The sequence below is a fragment of the Sinocyclocheilus grahami genome, unplaced genomic scaffold, assembly GCF_001515645.1.
Source record: "Sinocyclocheilus grahami isolate Dianchi unplaced genomic scaffold, SAMN03320097.WGS_v1.1 scaffold5.1, whole genome shotgun sequence".
NCBI lineage: Eukaryota > Metazoa > Chordata > Actinopteri > Cypriniformes > Cyprinidae > Sinocyclocheilus > Sinocyclocheilus grahami.
In genome coordinates, this window is record NW_015505184.1 from 1,846,769 (window position 1) to 1,867,921 (window position 21,153).

The following is a 21,153-nucleotide window of genomic DNA, read 5'->3' on the forward strand; positions in this document are numbered from 1 at the left end:
ATACAATAAAGCCCCTGACGAAATTGAACAATTAGAGTCAGTGAACGCTCAGCTGTCCAGACGGAAGGATGTCATGGTGTTGAATGTATGAAGGACAGCAAAGATATAAAAGAGGAGTAAGTAAGCTTGCAAAAGAAGAGTTCATATTAAGAGGCAGTGACAGACTCCTAATAGAGAGATAGCTGCAGTGTTGAATTACAATAGTAATGCATTTTGAAGAGGCGATGAACAGTGCTGGCATTTTAATTTGTAGCAGTCTAACGTTGTTTCATTGCGGACTGCTGTAAGACAGTCTGACAGGTCTTGGTATTGGCAGTCCTGCTGCAAACTAACATACATTTTTTATGTAGTCGGGACACATTTCTCCATTCCAAACAAAAGCTTCATAGCTTTTCTCATTCTCTTTCTCATTACAATATACAGCGAGTGACAACCTTAATCAGATCCATTTCCAGATGCACCCAATACCATGTGACTATTCTTTGACACAAAAGAGGAAGCTTTCTTTATACATTTGTAACACAATTTCTGGCCTTATAATGCTTGTTTTGCAACACATAATAAATCATGGTGAACGGGTCAGAAATCTGATTAGCCCAATGTACAGCTGCAGTAAACAAGATGATGGATTGTTAGCACAGTGCTGCCCTACACCTTCCTCTGTGACATTCTGCATCTATGCATACTTACACACTGCTTTCCCATTCCGTGGAAATAAGACATTGATGAATGAGCAGTAAGTGTGGTTCGTTGGCATGAGTAAATGAACTTGTTAAAGGGGTCATATGATGCGATTTCAATTTTTCCTTTCTCTTTGGAGTGTTACAAGCTCTTGGTGCATAAAGAAGATCTGTAAAGTTGCAAAGACTAAAGTCTCAAATCCAAAGAGATATTCTTTATTAAGAGTCAGCCACGCCTACCTAAAACGGCTCGTTCTAACACGCCCCCACATACCTACGTCACTATCTGGGAAAATTTGCATAACGCTGCCCAAATGTTCACGCAAAGAAAGAAGGCATAACTTTTGTTCTCGCTGTAGTATTGTTGCCACCGCCGCCATGCCGTGAAGGCGCTGTGTGCTTCATTGTGAAAGCAAAACTACTTTGTTTGGACTTCCAAAAGAGTAAGATAGCTGATACTTGCTGGTCGCTGAGGAAATACTTCAACTTTGCACTGTCGATCGCCGGATCGGTTTTCACCGTGGACGAAGCCCTGGGGTCATCACATGTGGTTGCCGCAGGAATCACAATATGGTAAGGAACGTAACATTTCCGTCACACCCTTGAGGAATTCAGCCAATCACAACGCACTGGAAAGCTGGCCAATCAGAGCACACCTTGTTTTTTCAGACCGATGAGCTTTGTAAAAATCGACGCGTTTCAGAAAGGCGGGACATAGAGGAGAAACAATAATGTACAGTATGTAGAAAATAATGTGTTTTTTGAACCTTAAACCTCAAACACATTTCATTACACCAAATACACAAAATAATGTTCTATTTAGCAGCATTTAAAAAAGACACTCAGATTGAGAACTGGAAAATGATAGAGCGACAGATTGTTAGATACTGTAGAATGATAAAACGATAGACAGCTAAATAGAATGCTAGATAGAATGTCAGAACAACAAAGACAGACAGACCGATAGACAGATCGATAGACAGACAGACAAACAGATAGATAGATAGATGAAGAACTGACGCAGACCAAGTGACATCATTCCTGTAAAATCAGATCTCTATACCAAGAACAGAAAGAAAAGAGCTGGGCAGCTGATTACATAATAAGAATAAAGAATATTTGCTGTATAAGAATAAAAAGAGACCTATGATCAGCTACAATAATCAGCTGATTAATATGGATAAAGAATCACAACTAGGCTAAACTACAGACCAATATCTTCAATCCTGAGTGTTTAAAGCATTGCTTTAGGTAATACTATATATAACAGTGGGGAAGAGCGTGCAAATGCGGAACATAAATAATGGCAAATGTGCAGAGGCAGATCCATTGATAGCTGCAAAATGGAAGCCATGTAATCATGGACAGGCACAGAGAGAGAATACCTGGTCAGGACAACTTAATAAGCTCTTCAGCAGGTGAGATGAATGAAGTGCTGCACTCTAATTCAATACTGTCAGCGACATGGACAAAGAATTCATTACACAACTCTAATACCAACAACAGAGCCCAGCTTTCAGGGCTAATTTGAACATTAAATGTAGCCTGCACTATGAACGCCATGTGCAGGAAAATGAAATGCAGAATAAGAGTAACAAGCAGCCTGTTTTTGTGCCTCGGCTATGTATTAAACAAATATGCGCCGGCAGTGGAAAAGTAATAAGCCCAACGGAAGATAAAATGCCTTAGGACTACATTTGGGCTAGCACTATATCCTAATTCAAATGATCAACACGAGCAGGAAGGGCAATGTGGGGGTGACGAGTTTTTTTTTTCCATTTCTAGTCTCTAAAAACCAAGCACTGAATGGGCGATGATGCTAGAGTGTGGAAGAGATTAAAATGAGCGCATTTGTCAATCTGCAACCTTAATAAGGTAATAATGGGGTTCTTAGTATATTCATCATGAAAGCTCTGGGTAAATTAAATCCTTTCAGAATAAAAGAGTGAGTGATCCGCTAATGGACTTTGCAGAAGACACCTTCTGCTGAGCAATGCCCTGATCTAAAAAAAACTGAGAAAACAGACACACCCATCCATCTGTAATGGATTCAGCACATGCACGGTTTCATTCATTATTTGTACACCAAAAAAACTAAAGTCAGTTAAATAGTCTGGCATCAGACTTAATGATCACTCATTAAGTACTTTTATAGATATGTTTATATGGTGCCTTTACTTATCTTCATTTAACAGATGCGTTGCAATCCATTTCCTTAAAGCACTCTAATTGCAGCAGTGGTGCCTTGTACATAATTGGGGTTAAGTGTCTTTCAAGTGTCTTAATATACTGTGGTTTTAAAAAATGTTTCACGTTTTAAGTGCGAGAGGTCACAACAGTTCAAATTATGCTCTAATGACCATTTTTTTTAAATAAACCAATTAAAACAGCATTGTTCATCAGTAGATGCTCAGTGGGGTTGACAAGTCTGAGAACACACTGAAAAAATCTGGAATTCATATAAAGATCTGTAAATAAATAAAGAATTTGAATACATTTGGAATAAAAAGTTTAATTTTAAAAAAGGTCATTCTAGGTCACTAATTAAATAAGCAAATGTGGGGAAAATTAAATGAAATACTAAGAAATGAAAACAGCAAAACAAAACAATATATTAAAGGAATAGTTCACCCAAAAATATACTCACCCTCAGGCCATCCAAGATGCAGATGAGGTTGTTTCTTCATCAATAGATTAGGAGAAATTTTGGGTGCCGTCAAAAAAAAAATCACAATAATCCACAAGTAATCCACTCTAGTCCATCAATTAATGTCTTGTGAAGTGAAAAGCTGTGTGTTTGTTTAGAAAAATCTGAAACCTTTCTCTTGATTTAGGAGAGATGACTTTTTCAGAGAAGCAATATTATGGATAGAGGACTCATATTTTAGCTGGAAGAAAAGGTTTAAAAAAGTCTTGATGTATTTGTTTCTTACAAATATGTAGCTTGTGGGTCACTTACATTACTTGTGGACTTTTGTGATGTTTTTATTAGCTGTTTAAATTCTCATTCTGACGGCACCCATTCACTTGTAGAGGATCCATTAGGTGAACAATTCATTTAAGAATGTATTAAAAAATAATAAAAGTGTATTCATTTAAAAAAAAAAAAAAAAGCATAATAGAAGCATTTTAGCTAGTGTTCTCAGATTTTTGGAACTAGTAACAGTGGCATATTTGATTGCAAATTATTCTGTGATTTGACTAATATAAAGCAGGCGGCTGAGTGATGGAGTAGGAGTGTGTATCTGAGAGGATTCAGGGGTGGCTTCAGTGTGAAATAACCTATTAGTTTACTGCAGCTGAGTCAATCACAGATTTTTAGGGGGGCTGAAATAGAAGCCCTACTAAACAGGGTCCGACAATCGCTTAATGCTTTTATTATTTTTTTAAACGGAAAAGGCATTAGGCTGATTTTAAAAAGAAAATTTGACACTACTGCATTCACAAAGTCAGGAAAGGAGACTGGGTGGCTAACGAGTGCGTTTTGAAGCAGACTCGTTTCATGACACATACCCTGAAAGCAGCCAGGATTATGCGAGTGACCTTCTCTTTGACAGACTCTTGGAGGATGTCGGAGAGCGCCGGTACCACGTTATAGCGCCGCAACTGTTCGCAGAGTTGCGGGCTGAATGCCAGAAGCCACACGCAGAAGATCATCTGATACTGCAGCTGGAAGCCACACTTATTGCTCAACACTGCCGTGATGCTGAAAGATGGACAGACAGAACAGTCGAAGTTAGTAAACAGTAGGGCATCTCGCCCCTAATGGTGTGCTGAGAGGATGCTCTTCATAAAGTTAGCCCTGATGGTTTGATGGGTGAGATGAGGGGAAAATGAGAGCCCACATTTTTGTGATGAATAATGAGACCATTACATGAAAGAAATTTTACTTGAGGCAAGAAAAAGAAAATTATCTTCAGAGAAGCCTCATTATCCTGTCTTTTACTCTGTCTGTACACTAGAAAACAAAATAACTTTTATGATCACAGGGCTAAAACCTGCTAGGACAATGAGAGATGCTTTCTTGTTCTACACGATTTGTTCTTTAATACGGCAGGGGGTGGGGAGCACAAAAGGAGCGCGAGTAGAGCACACTGTTAATTGTGTGCTGCAACCTTAACATTTTTTTTTTTTTTAAATAAACGTGTTACAGGGTTTCTACTCCATTTGACCAATCAATTTTCATGCCTATTCTATGACTCTTCCAGACTACTGGTTACAGATTTTAAAAATAATACACAGCAAGTCCTAGCCAACTAAATATTTGAATTAATGTTTAATTAAATGATAAATAAAAACTAAATGATAAAACATCAAACAAATAATTTATTCTTTACATATCATTTATACTTTATTTATAATATATACTGTACATATACTGTATATCTCAAGATTTTTTTTAAAGATATCAATACGTTTATTAGCAAGGATGCGTTAAACTCAACAAAAGTGGCAGTAAAGACATTTATAATATTCTAAAAGATTTCTATTTCAAATAAATGCTGTTCTTTTGAATGTTTTTAACATTGATAATAAAAAGAAAGTTTTCTTGAGGACCAAATCAGCATATTAGAATGATTTCTGAAGGACCATGTGACACTGAAGAAAAAATACATAAATAATATTTTTAAATACAGTGGGTACGGAAAGTATTCAGACCCCCTTAAATTTTTCACTCTTTGTTATATTGCAGCCATTTGCTAAAATCCTTTAATTTTAAAATTGCAAAAATATTTCTCAATATTACTGTTTTTACTGTATTTTTGATCTTTGGTGAACATAAGAGACTTCTCTCTAAAGTCAGAATCTTACTCCAAACTGAAGTGCATTTCTATGATCTAAAACATTACATTTAATATTAAATATTATTTAATACAATATTGTTACAAATATGATTAATTCCAGGTCTGGAAATAACAATTACAAAATCCTCAAATACTTCAAGATAACCATAACACAAAGAGAGCTTAGGTATTGTTTACTATGTGCAATATTACCCAAAACATGACCTACATATTAGTGCGAAAGTGAGTATTACCAGTTCACTCCGTCGGCCTCCACCCAGGCGAATCTGTATTCATTCACTCTCAGCATGAGCTGCAGGCAACCAGCGACGCACTGGACGTACTGGGAGCTCTGTGAGGGTCAGAAGGAAAAATACACATACACGACACACACACGCGCACAAATCAACATGCACACAAACACAAACACAAAAGGACAACACGATCAGAACACGAAGAACAGAACAGTTCAGATAAGCAGGGAAATGGATGCATGAAATAAACCCATCCTTTTCAGGTACTAGCAAAGGAACACAATCAAACTAGGCTGCTCAAGCAGCATTTACATTCTTGGTAATTCTGCATTCAGTTATGCACGTGCACTACGGCTCTGACTTTTAAAAAACGCCTTTTGGGTAACATGCTGGATCAAAGAGACAATCCCACAAAGCAGCAGCCTTGAAACCTGGACAGAGTGAGTGAATCATAGAGAGATGTTAGAGGAGATGTGGCTGAGAGGAGAGAACAGACTCAGTCATTAACTGGGGAAGATGATGCTGTAGATCAGCACCATATGCATAAAAGCAGAATGGTCCAGAGAATAGAAGAGACAGGGAGACAGGTCATGAACAATAGCGAAGTGGAGACGTCTTAAGAGCCATGAGAGGAAATTGAATTAAAATTTGCATTGCGCCAGCAGATTTTGACTCGCGACATATGATGAAAGGAAAAAAAAAAATTCTTTTCAAATTAACTCTAAAAAGCGCAAAAAGAAATGAAATGGAAGATTGCTATAGTGCAAGACAAAAGCCTTCTGGTGGTCCTTTCAATCTATCAAGTCTAGTATCTTAAAAAATATTGGATTTTGACCACAGCCACTGGAAAGAGAGGAAAGAATCTTTATAAAAATGCTTACAGACAAAAAAGGTGTTGTATTAGAGAAGTGCAGCAGTAGGAAAAAGAGAAAAGATTCACAGTGGATATGAATGGGGAAAAAAAGCAGTGGACAAGAAACAGCGTGTGCCGCATCCCGAAAAAGAGAGGGGTGAAAATCTCGGCCTCTGAAAGGTGATGGAGGCTCGTTCACACAGTTGCACACCCGCCTCCTTCATCTGACATACTCACTTCACTGGGGGAGATGGTCCCTGTTCCAGGTTCAGCACCTGTACCATGTAGTTTCTACCAAAAAAAAAAAAAAGATAGAAAGAAAAAAATCTGTGATTTTGGGCCTCTTGTTGCAGCGAACTAGAGCGGTATTCTTGGACAATGATGAGAGGCACATGACTCCTGTGTGAGTGAGACGGCTTGTTCATGACAGACAATCGTCTACAATTCTGTGGGAGAGTGGCCCTGAATTTATTTCAGTCTCAGCTGCACTGCAAAATGAAATGCTTAAAGGGTTAGTTCGTCCAAAAATGAAAATGTGACTGTGTTTTACTTACCCTCGAAGCATCCTAGGTGTATATGACTTTCTTCTTTCAGACGAATCCAGTCGGAGTTATATTAAAAATGGTCCTGGCTAGGGCTGGGCGATATAGCTAAAAAATGTATCAACGATATTATGTTTCATATCGTTCGTTATCGATAATTATTGACATTTTTTATTACCTTTTTCTAAAACAAAAAGCAATAGAATTATTATTTTTTTAATTTAACCACTGCATTTATAATTAACAATTTATTGAGACAAAAAACTAATATTTTTTGTTTTAACAATCAAACACTATAAAAATTAAACAAATATCTAATTTCTAATGTTTTATATGCAGATTAAATAGGTCTTTATTGTATAAGTCTAATTGATTCCCGAGGCCACAGGAGGGCGCAATGAACAAAATAAGCATTTAAATTGTCAACGCAACAGAACAAAACAGCATCATGTATTTATGCATTGCTTAATCCAAAGAGCTGAGGCACCATTCACACAGACTGCATTTAAAAACATATGAGACGCAGTGAAAAGGAATAAACCCTCCACAAATTCATGACGTGTTTTCTAAAAGTTTAAACTCTTTTAACTTTGCATGGCTTTCTATACATCTCTTGTGACGCGAGTGCAGCAGTCATATTGTCCGTCTAAAAAATGCACTGAATATGTGTTCTGTGTGAATGGATTGGTTTCAGTTTTAACCCATTCAAGATCTTCTCCGCATTGAGCTTCTATATTTCTCTAATATTTTGAGTGAATAACGCAGCAGCGGCGCGTCTCGTGGGCTAGACTAACAAAACATTCAAATGCAACAACGTCACTTACATCATCACCGCATCTCGCTCTCGATGACGCTCCCTGATGCACACCTAACATTCAAATGCAAATGTTTATTTTAAATTCGACTAATATTCATTGTTTATTCACAATCTCCTCATCACAGGCAGGCACAGCACTCATTTCAGCATGTGTTTGTGTGTGCTGTCTGCCTCACTCATAGTACGTGCCTATATCGTGCGCTATATCGAAAACATTTTCTATCGATATCGAAGAAGGTGTACCGTCGATAAATATCGATACCATTTTATCGCCCAGTCCTAGTCCTGGCTATTCCAAGCTCTATCATTGCAGTCAGCGGGTGTTGCAATTGAACAGTCCACAAGTCGTCAAATAAAGCACGTGCATCCATAATTAAACGTGCCTCACATGGCTCCGGGGGTGAATAAAGGCCTCCTGTAGTGAATGCATGCGTTTTGTAAGAAAAATATCCATATTTCAAACGTAGTAAACACTTTTCTCTCACTTCCGGTATCTGCCATTCGCGGAAGGCGTATGACATATGCGCGCGCTGAGATACGCCAGTCTCGCGAGTTTGTTTACAGGAGCAAAGGAAGCAAAGTTTCCTTACTTTAGCAAAGGAAAACCAGTCTCCTCTTGGTTTATATCGAAATCCTCCAACATTTTTTTCAAGGATTTCTTTTAAAATCCTCAGTTTGTACTTCTAATTCGTGACCAGCGTTTTGTTTTGTTCTCTCTCCGCATTCGTCACTAATCACGCAACGCCTACGTACTACGTCATTCGCCAGAACGGCTTCCGCGTATGAAAGATACCGGAAGTGAGAGAAAAGTGTTTATTACGTTTCAAATATGGATATATTTCTTACAAAAACACATGGATTCGCTACAGGAGGCCTTTAGTCACCCCCCGGAGCCGTGTGAGGCAAGTTTTATTATGGATGCGCGCACTTTATTTGACGACTTGTGGACTGTTCAACTGCAACACCCGCTGACTGCAATGATAGAGCTTGGAATAGCCAGGACAATTTTTAATATAACTCCGACTGGATTCGTCTGAAAGAAGAAAGTCATATACACCTAAGATGCCTCGAGGGTGAGTAAAACACAAGCTAATTTTCATTTCTGGGTGAACTAACCCTTTAAGCTTGGTACAAGAGCTAAATCACAATTTGGATGTAAAGACACGAAAGTCAACACTTTTGCATTAGCATTTAAAATGAAAACCCCAACATAATTAAACTGGTATTTATAGTCATTTCCAGCATAGAATAATAGACGGCATTTTTTCCAGATTCATTGAAAACATTTATTCACAGCCAGCTTAGCTTAGCTACAATGAAACAAATTTATGGAGTGCACTCTGAGTGGTCTAATAAACATGAAATGCTTTGAGAGGTTTTCTATTTATGATTTTCAACGTTCATTAATTCAGAGGTCCTTAGGGCTAAAATATGAAATTGCATGCAAACTGCAACATCCTATTACTGTAAGGTGATTTGTAGGGGAAGTGAAAATGAAAGCTGGACTTTTATCACGTGATCTCTAAGTATATGCATTCACTAAAAGCTAGACATGACTGTATGAATAAACACATACACACGTAGTGTTCTCATTTAGCAGAGGACCAAAGCACTGCTGATCTTTGTAACCATAATAAAACAACTAGTATGAAATAGTAACTTTCATAAGTTTAGGGTCAGTAAGTTTAGGGTCAATAAGACTTTAAAAACTGATCACGCCATGTCATTTTTTAAAATTAATTATAAGAAATCTTACGATCCAAATAGTTTTAACAGTAGTGTATATCAGGAACGGAGACACATTTGTTTGCATTGAAATTAGGGATGTAACGATTAACCACGAGCCGGTTGAAAATCGATTTAAATATGTGACAATTAGATTCAATTAGGGGTAGGAGTTTATATGAATGTATGTCTGAGGGGAACTTACTGTCTTTAGAAAAGTTTAGATGGTATTTTTTTATATATTGCATAATAAAGTTCATAACTGCAGCACTGCTTTGTTTACAGCGGAAAACAAGGAAACACTTTAAGTGCTGGCAGAGAGTGAACCTGTGTCTCATTCAGCTCGTCTGCTGTTTCTGTTTCATGCAGATATTTTTTATGTATAGTTTCACAAAACTGAAGTCAACCCATTCTGTTTTTGCTTCAAATTTCCAAAATTATACAATCTAATTTAGATTAAAAACTGCTCATGTTGCATGTATGCAGCATCTTTGTTTGCATCATGATTAAAATGCAGTGGTAGCCACTAATTTTAAATGGAAAGAGCACAGACAAAGCCTTATTGTGTATATGAAGAGATTTATCGATTTTATGATGAAAAATGTACTTATTTATTTGATTAGGGGCTGTTTTAGAATTTCACTTTAGTTTTGTTATTTACATTTTACATTATATTTAAATTTTGTTATTTAGCAGATGCTTTTATCCAAAGTGACTTACAAATGAGGACAATAGAAGCAATCAAAATCAACAAAAGAGCAATAATATGCAAGTGCTATATTAGTACTGTATATTATTATAGTGTTATATTTCATATTCACAAAGAAACGTACAGTATTTTGTCCAAGCAATAAAAAAAAAAACACATTTAATTTATAATTTGTCTTAAATCTCATTTTGTAAAAAATAAATAAATTGTGAATCGAATTGAATCGTGAGTTGAGTGAATCGTTACATCCCTAATTGAAATACAATCACCTGGAGCTGATGGCATGATGGTGGAGTAAAATATATATTTAAAAAAGTGGCACCACCGTAAATGATGCCTATGAGTGAAAACAAGATTTTGTAATGTTGACACAGCCTTCAAATCTCTGATATAATCGAAACACTTGTTCTGTTATTGGTACTGCATGTAAATGGAAGTTCATTACAACAAACATGTCCTTACAAAACACATTTTTGCACTCTGATGTAAATGGATTTCGGTTCAGGCTTGTGAAATGACAAAATATGTTTGAAAGTTATCTAAAATTACGATTAAGAATACATTCAAATCCAACAACATACACACACACACTCATACTGTGTTCTAACCAGGTGTGACCGAAACAACAAGCAATATTATTGTCCACACAGTAGGTTCTCTAAACACACTACTGTTATGTGACACAATCACAGCCAATTAGAAGCTATTTGATGTTTTATGTATAGCTGTTAAGAGCAGAATTTTAGACCAGTTAGATTTCACTGTAGGATGCAATATTATAAATACAGGAACTTAGCGACTGACAAAACATCCTGCCCTTTGCTGCGACTGATTAGGACAAAACTCAGATATACATGGAAAACAGCTTTTATCTTTTGCTACTTTATAACTTCCCGCCTGGTACACTGACAGGCTTAGCTTGACATAAATATATTGTGCATATCTACACCAAAAACGTATTGTGGGGCATGAAACAAAAGAAAAAGAGACAAAAACGCAATTCAAGATGCTGTTTCACCAGTTCTCCCAAGCAGGTAACACAAACAAAACTTCTAGAAAACCATGCAGAACCGGCACATTTTTAAAAACATTTTTTTTAAAGCAAATAAGTCACAAGTAAGGTCGACCCCTGGTTCCCATGTGCTGGTTGTAAATGACTCAACCCAGTGCACTTAGCACCACTGCACCCTGAGTGAATCTCTTAATCTGTATCTGTGGCTGGCCTGCTGCAGCAGAGCTCACAGCTCATTCTGAGTCAGGAGGATCCAGGATCAAATCGTGCTCTAGGCACTTCTCGGTTTATTCTTCTTGTTGTGCCCTTTATATAATGCACTCTGTTGCAGTAGTGGCCTGACACGGCTGCCTCTGCAGATCTTGACCCCCTACTGTGTACATGTAGGATACGAGGAGTGACACAGTACATACAAATTCACTCCTTCCTGTGCAGGTGCAGCAAAGTGTTTTACACACAAGCTGGGCTCAGAAAGTCTGAAGCTGTCTTCCTGTTTTGTTAGCTATTTACCATGACATTTCAATGACCTTTCCAATTATGTCATAATCATATCATATATAATATAAAACAATCATTCAAATCAGTTTGATTATGAATCATCCAGAGAAATTTGTGAATCAATTAAAATTATTCAGTAAAAAAAAAAATAATAATAAAAAAATAAATCGACAAAAACTGATTGGCTTACAAGTTGGACATTACTATGGCTTTCAAGAAAATTTACTCTTCACAAATCTAATAATTGGGTGATATTTTATTGTAAAACAAAGTATATAAATTATAGAAATATTGATTACTTCATCATGCCTTTGATATTTCCAGATTTTATATTCAACCCATTAAAACAAATAAACTACAAATAGCATTCAATCAAATATTTCTTAATTTATTTGCTTTACATTTGCCAAAAAAATATATATAAAAATTAGACTTTGAATCTTAAATTTTCAATGTGGACTCAGCAATATAACAAACATTACTTTAACTGCTATTGATAGTAACTAAAGTAAAAAAAAAAACACACAAATAACCTTCTTCAATATGAAGGCTACCTATTTAAACCCCCAAAAACCTAAAGGCAAAACATTTTTAAAGGAACATAGCGCACGGCCAGTGCTTTGGCACATCACAAATCCTTTTATGTCTGAGTTTGCCTTTCACACTCCAGTGAAAGGAGGACGATTGAAAACAAGAAGAAAGCGATGGCATCTTTTGAAGTTTCATTGTATAGGAAAATTTACATCATAAGGCACAGAGGTAACACTGATCCAGATACAGTATGTTATGTTCTGTGACTGACACAAGAAGCAGATGTGTTTTAGATAAGGTGAAGAGCTTTTCAAGAAATACGTTTCTGTGCAGCATGAGCTATTTTTTTTTTAAATAGTTTTTATATATTTTTTATCTTCAAATCTCATGTAAAAATCTTAAAATAAAAACTGTAACATCATTTACTCACACCCATGCTGTTCCAAACCTACAGTGGTGGCCAGGGGCGATTCTAGGATTTTCATTTTAGGGGGGCTCAGCCCCCAATGAGGGTATAAAATATATATATATATATATATATATAAAATAAAAAATGTTTGACTAATAGGGGTGGTATACTAAACATATTCATTTCTAGTATTTTTCTAGTACTAGTATTTTCACCAGCTAATAAATGGTTTTAAGTCAGTTATTTCTATCGTTTGCTGTAGTGTGTCAGTAGGAAATATCAGTTTACATTTCCAAACATTCATTTTTTTTTTTATATTAATTGTAATAATCCAGTGAGATTTTATTTTTGTTTGCACAAGGAGTCTGACAACAGCCAGTGCTCCACACAGAGATCTGATCTCCTCATCATCCAGTCTGTCTGGAATGACATGAAGAAACTGAGACAGACTAAATCCAGAAGAACTGTGGCAATGACTCCAAGATGCTTCAAGAAACCTATACCTGCAAAGCTACAGTACTGTTAAAAGTTTTAGGCACTTATGTAAAAATGCTGTAAAATGAGGATGCCGTCAAAAATAATGTCATTAATAGATTTTCTTTATTGATTAACTTCTATTAACTAAATTAAATCAACATTTGGTGTGACCATCTTTTGCATTTAAAGCATATTTTGCCCTAGGTCAGAGGTCGGGAACCTATGGAGATCACCAGATCTCTCACCCTTTACTAACAAATTATCTATTACACAAATTAGACATCACTAGAGATCAGCAATTCCTTTGTTGTAGAGCCTACATAAGCTCTACATATACATGTAAAATAATAATACATTTTCTGTACCGGCCAAAGTGCGTGTTCAGTGCGCGTTCAGAGCTGTTCACGAGAGTCACGAGGAAACCATTGACGTTTCTATGGTAATGTACAGCTCCTGCACTCAGATTCGTAGTTTTGTGGTAATAGCAAAAATAAAGATTTTTTTGAACAGCAGAAAAAGTGTAAAAATATGTAAAAAAAAAAAAAAAAAAAAAATTGACAGGACTGAAACATACTTTGTTTTATAGTTTGAAACATTTCACCGGTTACTTTCGCTTTTTTTCGCGCAGCTTTTCTGCGGGTGGGATTGTTAGTGGTATTAATAAAGGAACGTGAATGAATGAGACAGTAAAGAGCGGGCCATTCTTGATATTAAAAAGACAGACAGTATTAAAAACTCAAAGCCGCGAAACAGAACTCAATCCGCTTCTGACTGGATGTTTTCTGCGTGCGAGGTCCGAGTGGAACACGGACAAGCATAGTAGATTTGTCTTCGGTTGCGTGCCTAAAACGGTAAAAAACGTTGAAAAAATGCCTGCACTGGTGTGTATTCACATAAATACGGTCGGCACCGTGCATTATTTTTCACTCACTCAGTCTCTTACACACACATGCGCGCAGAGAGAGAACTCTAAAGAGAATTCATCCCTCTCAGGTTGTAAATCAACCTCACAGTAAAAGCCCTGCACAATTTTTGACGATTTGTTGCATATTTGTGTATGGTGCACTTGCGCACAGTTTTTCAGGTAGCTTTCCAGGTAGGTTTCTTTTCTTGAAACATCTTGGAGTCATTGCCACAGTTCTTCTGGATTTAGTCTGTCTCAGTTTGTTCAGTTTCTTGTGACGACTGACTTCACGCTGTTCTGTGTGTGAAGTATGTATCCCTAAAATGAGAGTATCCTGGGAAAACATTTTGCTTTTGAGTGAATGTTCGAAACTAAGCATGGAAATCTCTTGATGAATTATTGATAGACCCCATACAAACTATAGGCTCTCAAAACAAAGGTTTAGAACTAGCCATGAATGTAAGCTCAATATAATCTAGCACTGTTGAATAAAACAAGTCAAAGTTGAAAAAATAATAATAATAACCGTAATTTACTGCTTTTAAGAACAAAACACAATGCTATTTTATAGTAAGCAGAATACTGTGTGGAAGAATGTGGACAACTCTGGAAACTTGCTATATTTCTGTTTAGGAACTGACATCATTCCCAAGTAATTATAGAGAGATGGGAGGATAAGCTAACTTTGTTCAGTAACATTTTTCTTCCAGGAGAAACGGATTGTGAGATATTGGTTCATATTTCACGGTGACTTTGTTACGTAAATGTAGTTGAACCATCAGTAAACACCACCTGCACACTCCTGAAATTTAATTGCCAAATTTAAGCTCTTATGTGTGTAGTTAAAATTACTATTATTTTAGAGAAGAAAATAGGAGCTTCTCCTCTCAAATGAGCTTCTTAAAATACATTAAATTAATTTCACTTCTATAACAAATAACATTTAAGGAATATTGTAATTATTTTTAGCTCATAATTGTAATAAAGCACTTTCTGCCTAGTATGGCTGTTATAAGTTTTGTATGAAAATATGTAATATTATATTATTACAATAATTAAAACAACTGTTTCCTATTTAACCCTCTGGGGTCGAAGCCCACACTGATGCGGTCTGTCTCGTATTTTCTTTATGACTGCAAAAAGAACTAAAAATACTCTTGTCAGTTTTGATCGTACAGATAAGAATAAGGCATCATTTGAAACGGCAAAGGGTCTACTTTTATTTGTGTATAGTCATAATAACAACAAAACAATGTGCTTTTGTAAAATAAAGAAAATAACAGGGTGCGTTCTCTGCCGTCTTGGTCTCGGTCACCTCTCTTCACAGACACGTAAATAAAACAACCTGAATCCCAATGAATACTTGCCTCAAAGACATGAGAAATATATATATATATATATATATATATATATATATATATATAATTATTCACACAAGTAGCTTACATACAAAGTCAACGCAAAGACGCGAATAGAGGCGAATTCGCACTAGGCGACGGGAATGTCGCGAAATGCACGACGCATTTGCCGCGAAAGCACGATATTCGCCTCAATCGCGTCTTTCGCGCAAGTTAAAAAATTTCAACTCTAACGGAAAATTCGCATGACGCGTTCTCGCACAAGCCAATCAGCGAAGAGTTTCTTGACACGTCCAGTTGAATCAGACAATAGAAGAAAGCATTATTGCAGCTGTCTGTTATTATATAGGTCTGGAGCATTGAAAACAATTAAAATCAGTTGTAGTAGCAGTTGTATTTTATTAGCATGGCTACAGAGATGCTGCTTATCAATAATACAAATAATAGTATTATCAGTGTATATATACAGTAGTAAAATGTAACACATACATTAATACAGGATCCTAACGTTATTCATCCTCCTCTGGATGGTGCTGTGAACCCAGACACATCAGCGTTTGGCTTTCCATTGTATTTGGGACTTTTTGACAACAGGTACAAAACAGCGATTGTAGTTATCTCTGCCATGGTTGATCGCGCTGTTTTTATTTACGCAAGTGACACGCATATGCGCATATTCGCTTCGCGTCTGGTGTGAACACACCATTAGATGAATTTACCTCCAAAGAAGAAGAACACAACGCGATGCGTCAAGCAGCTGGATCCAGTGGAGGATATCACTCTGATGAGTAGCCTAAGATTACTTGCATCTGTAGTTATTGTGACATAACTTGTACACATTTTACTAGTTAGACTTTTCCCCAAAATATAATTCCTGACTACATGTATGAAATCAAGTGAAACATTTTGAAATATGTGTCATTTCATTGTCTAAATGTCTCACAACGCCAGGATGTTTGTTTAATGTTTTATAACATATAAAACCACAAGATATAAAAGTAGTGTCAGTGTTAACATTATGAATGAATGTTTGGCACAAAGGTGTGTTACTGTTCAAGTCTCAGTGTTCAGATCAGTATGTTCAATCATGTGTCCTTGACCTTCACTGTGTATATTTTTTTAATACTGTATTGCAAATAAAATACAAATAATAATCAAAACCCACAATATTTTACTCTACTCACACTCTTTTTTTTACCTGCCTCAGTCACATTCATATTGATGGCCCATTATGGGAGGCTCTTTGTCTTTGAATCACTAAATATTCATGGCCATTGTCACTCCCTCCCATAAGGGCATTCTATCACAAAACGGGTTTTACAAATGTTAAATCAATATATTGTTTTCTGTAAATGAGTGAACAGGATAATTTTCACATCATTTTGTAGCAAAAACTCTAGTCTACCACATCCAGTTCTCAAAAGTCTTGTGAACAAATATATTTTATGTGTTTTATGGCCTTATTTCAGTGACTTAAACATTTAGCTTTTCCACTAACCACGCATAAACATTGTTTTCTCAAAAACACAAACATGTACTTTCATGCTGCTCGCATATTATTGTAGCACAGTTTGTGCTGAATACAGTATAATCAGACTTTAGCCATTAATATGTTTTAAAAAAAGAAGAAACTTTCTTCTTACTATTAATGTTAAAAATGGTTGTGGTGTTTTATATCTTTGTGAAAGCTCTGACAGGATTATTTGGTGAATAGAAAGCCGAAAAGCAATTTTTTAAAATATAAATCTTCTGTAACATTGCAAACGTCTTTACTACTTTCACAATTGATTGATTGAATGCATTATTGCTGAATAAAAGTATAGATTTAAAAAAAAAAAAGAATCTTAAAGACCCCAAACTTTTGAACAGTAGTGTATATTATAGAGATTTATCTATTTTTTGCCTGATAGCAACTTACCATGTGAACAGTAATAAATATAAATCTTCTGTAACATTGCAAACGTCTTTACTACTTTCACAATTGATTGATTGAATGCATTATTGCTGAATAAAAGTATACATTTAAAAAAAAAAAAAGAATCTTAAAGACCCCAAACTTTTGAACAGTAGTGTATATTATAGAGATTTATCTATTTTTTGCCTGATAGCAACTTACCATGTGAACAGTAAAGAGGTCTTGACGGTTCAGCATTGGGAGGAAATATGACCAGGCTGTATTCTTAGTCTTCTTGGCATAATCAAAGAAGATATTGACTCTCTGGTGATTTTCCTGCATAGTAGAGCAGAAGACCCATTATTGCAACATAAAATAAACTGATAAGAAAAGCTGGGTGATTATAGAAAAATTACGACCAGACACATTGTCTGATATATAGTTAAAAGCTTTCCACAAATGGACATTAAAAAAGTCAGTGACTATATCTGCAAGGGTGAAGTACTTCCATTTCATCACCACTACAACATGAGCTATACTTGGTAGCATTGTTGCATCCTTGAAAAATACTTAATACACCCTACACATAATGCACATGATACTTCCCCAGAGACACATTTATAAAATGAAAAGATTTTTAAAATAGAAAGATGAGCCTGTTTATCTTTGTTTTAAAATTATACCCACTTTGCATATGAATAGAAGATTTTATCATAGAGGCATAGGCTAAATGAGCTGTGAGGGGACAAGTCACTGAATGAATACAGAAATACTCAGTATAGACTATGTACACAGAACCACAGACTCCATAAAAGCAATTGAAAGTGGGTTTTATGAAGGTCATCTATCAGCACAAACTTAAAAGATCATATTGACAAACTATACAGCGAAACAGAGCATCAATCTGTATCTAGGCCAATGACAGTGACATTATGAATCAAAACCAGTTTGAGGACGTGACATTTTTCTGTTTTGAACATTGGCAAGACCAAGGCTGTGAAGAGACAAAAAGCAAATGTCATAGTAATATTCATGTAACTGTCCGCATTTTTCATTTCAATATACTATACACCTTTCAACAGAGATAATAACGGGGTCAGTTTATGCCTTATAAATGAACACTCTGAAGTTTTAAGTGTGACAGGCAATGCGAAAACAGACATTAGATTTGGACTTTTTTTGTCTCTGAAATGGTGTGTGTTTTTACCTGCAGTGTGTCATCAATCAGGGTTAGGATGTACTGAACTGTTTGCTCTTTAGATATATGAGCCATAAGGTTGAGGAAGGTCTTTGCACACTACAACGAAATATGTAAGAAAAATTAGTTAAATGTACAGACTTCAATAGAAATACAACTTGTAAGCCTAAAAACACAGGTAATGATCTAGCTCTCTTATGTTAAATTAATGTGGTACATTTCTTCTTTTAAACTAATTATTTAAAAGTTTAGTAGGGGCAAAACTAATATTAGAAGCATTTCATATCCACCTGATGTCCTTCTTTTGTCAGAATTGCTTGCTTGTCCTCAGACCCGGCAATCTCAAACTTCTTAATGAACTCGCAGTCCTCGGCTGAGATCATTTGGCCCCTGAAAAGCATGAAACTCACCAATGACTAAAAGGAGTTGCAGCAAATGCAGCAAAGTACATCAATTGTTCACATTCTTTTTGTTAAACATATTTACTCTCACTTGCTTTTTTACTGTTTTAATCTGTCAAAGATCCAATATATCCATTCTCAAGAGCCTACACAAGTAAATGCTATTTCTCTCATCTGTGGAGAGCTTGAAGGACTCAATAATAAGGATGGGATGATCGGTTGGGCCCATTGATAAAACTGTTAATTGTCCCCATTGGGTCCTATTGATCACAAACAAGTATCTACACCTTAAAGGGATAGTTCACCCAAAAATGAAAATTCTGTAATCCACATTTCCCTCAGTCCTGTTTCCAAATTGCTTAAGTGCACTTTTAGATAAACAAGGCAATAGTAGATGGCATTCGTGGTGATGGTAAAACAAAGTTATATTTATTGAGTTTAAATGTGAATATGTCTATGAAAGATTGTATTACTGTACTGTGATAAAAGAGAATCACAATGCTGAAAAAGCATTTTCACAAACAACGTTTGGATTTGAAATCAAAATAATGGATAAATGTTGTGTTTGTGGTAAACAGCCGCGGATCAGGAGCGGACTGCAAACGCATCCTGTGCGAAAGCAAAATGAGTCCGTGCTGCTTCTGCACTGCATACACATACTGTATATGCACTGCAAACGGAGTACGTGTGAACTTGGCGCAACAAATCTAGTTCAACATCTGAGGCAACACCACAAAGAGCTCTATGACCAATGCATTGCAAAAAAAATCCATGGACTTTTTTTTTCTGCCAGAGACATTTTGTTACACCTTTACTTAGTGATTATTTTGCCTTATGTCTGTTCTAGAGACATGTTAATTGTAAAGCATGTCTGTGTGTCAAAATCGTGATTAAAATCGAAATAGCAAAACTGATCAAAGAAATCACGTTTTTTGTTGTCCATATCACACAGCCCTATTGGAAACCAGATTGAAAATTGTCCAGGTATTCATTTGAGTTTAAGTAGTTGTTCAGCTGATTAAAAACTACCTTTTCAACAATCTTGCCTATAAAAGGAAGATTTGATATTGGTCTATAGTTGCTTAATATGATGTTATTAAAGGGGTCATATGATGCTTTTTTAAAGATCATTATTTTGTGTATTTGGTGTAACAGAATATGTTGACATGCTTTAATGTTCAAAAAACACATTATTTTAAAATACTGACAATTATTGCAGGTCCCCTACGCCCCGCCTCTCTCAAACGCTTCGTTTTCTACAAAGTCCCTCCTTCCGACAAGCGCAGTCTGCTCTGATTGGCCAGCTGACCCAATGCATTTTGATTGGCCGAACACCACAAGCACTCGTCGGAAATATAACGGCTGGTATGTGTGAAGTACACAAGCCACGGTTAAGACAGCTCACTCACTCACTTTCACTTTCTCTCTCTCTCCGTCTCTCTCTCTCTCTCTCTCTCTCTCTCTCTCACACACACACACACACACACACACGGTGCGACAAAACTCCGCATTTGAACAGTCAGTAGCAAATACTTAAACTAATAACAAAACAGTAGCTGATTCAGAAGCGCCAGATTGTCATGGCAAAGTCAGAATTACCTCCTCTCCTAGGTTCACGAAACGGTCGTCCATAAAATGCATTGCTGTTCTGTTGTAAGTAATCTTAAAGATTCCTAAATGCATCTACTTTCGGAAGGTCAAATAAAGTGCTTTTGCTTTCGCCTAGAAACACACAGCGTCTCCCTGACATGGCTGCTTCAACACTAACTAACTACATAGTGAGGTAGATATGTGGGGGCGTGTTAGAACGAGCCGTTTTAGGGGGGCGTGGCAGACTTAAAAAAAAAAGATGTGGGAAGTGTGTCAACACAGCAGCTTAAGCTGCTTTACTATTTCTTCTAAAATGTTGCTATCAATTGCTTCGAAAACAGACATAGTCAGTTTGTCAGTCTCTCAACAGTAGCAAAAAGAGTGCGAGTGTTGTTTAAGTTACTGTTTATAAGGTTTGAGAAGGTCTGTCTAGCTGTGTCTAGTTCCACACTGAAAGCATGAAGGCTATCTCTATATATGCTATAGTGAATTTCAAGTTTCGTCTTCCGCCACATCC

General features: G+C 36.3%; 1 protein-coding gene across 1 annotated transcript in view; it reads right to left on the reverse strand.

Moving 5' to 3' along the window:
* LOC107585890 (V-type proton ATPase subunit H-like) overlaps nucleotides 1-21,153 on the reverse strand; it is a 66,485-nt gene that overhangs the window by 19,040 nt on the left and 26,292 nt on the right. The window contains exons 3-8 of the mRNA XM_016273073.1: nucleotides 18,936-19,035; nucleotides 18,655-18,744; nucleotides 17,670-17,783; nucleotides 6,809-6,862; nucleotides 5,719-5,816; nucleotides 4,194-4,386 (exon numbers count right to left, since the gene is read on the reverse strand). Of these exons, the coding sequence (XP_016128559.1) occupies nucleotides 4,194-4,386; nucleotides 5,719-5,816; nucleotides 6,809-6,862; nucleotides 17,670-17,783; nucleotides 18,655-18,744; nucleotides 18,936-19,035 (649 nt within the window). The remainder of the gene's footprint in view (nucleotides 1-4,193; nucleotides 4,387-5,718; nucleotides 5,817-6,808; nucleotides 6,863-17,669; nucleotides 17,784-18,654; nucleotides 18,745-18,935; nucleotides 19,036-21,153) is intronic.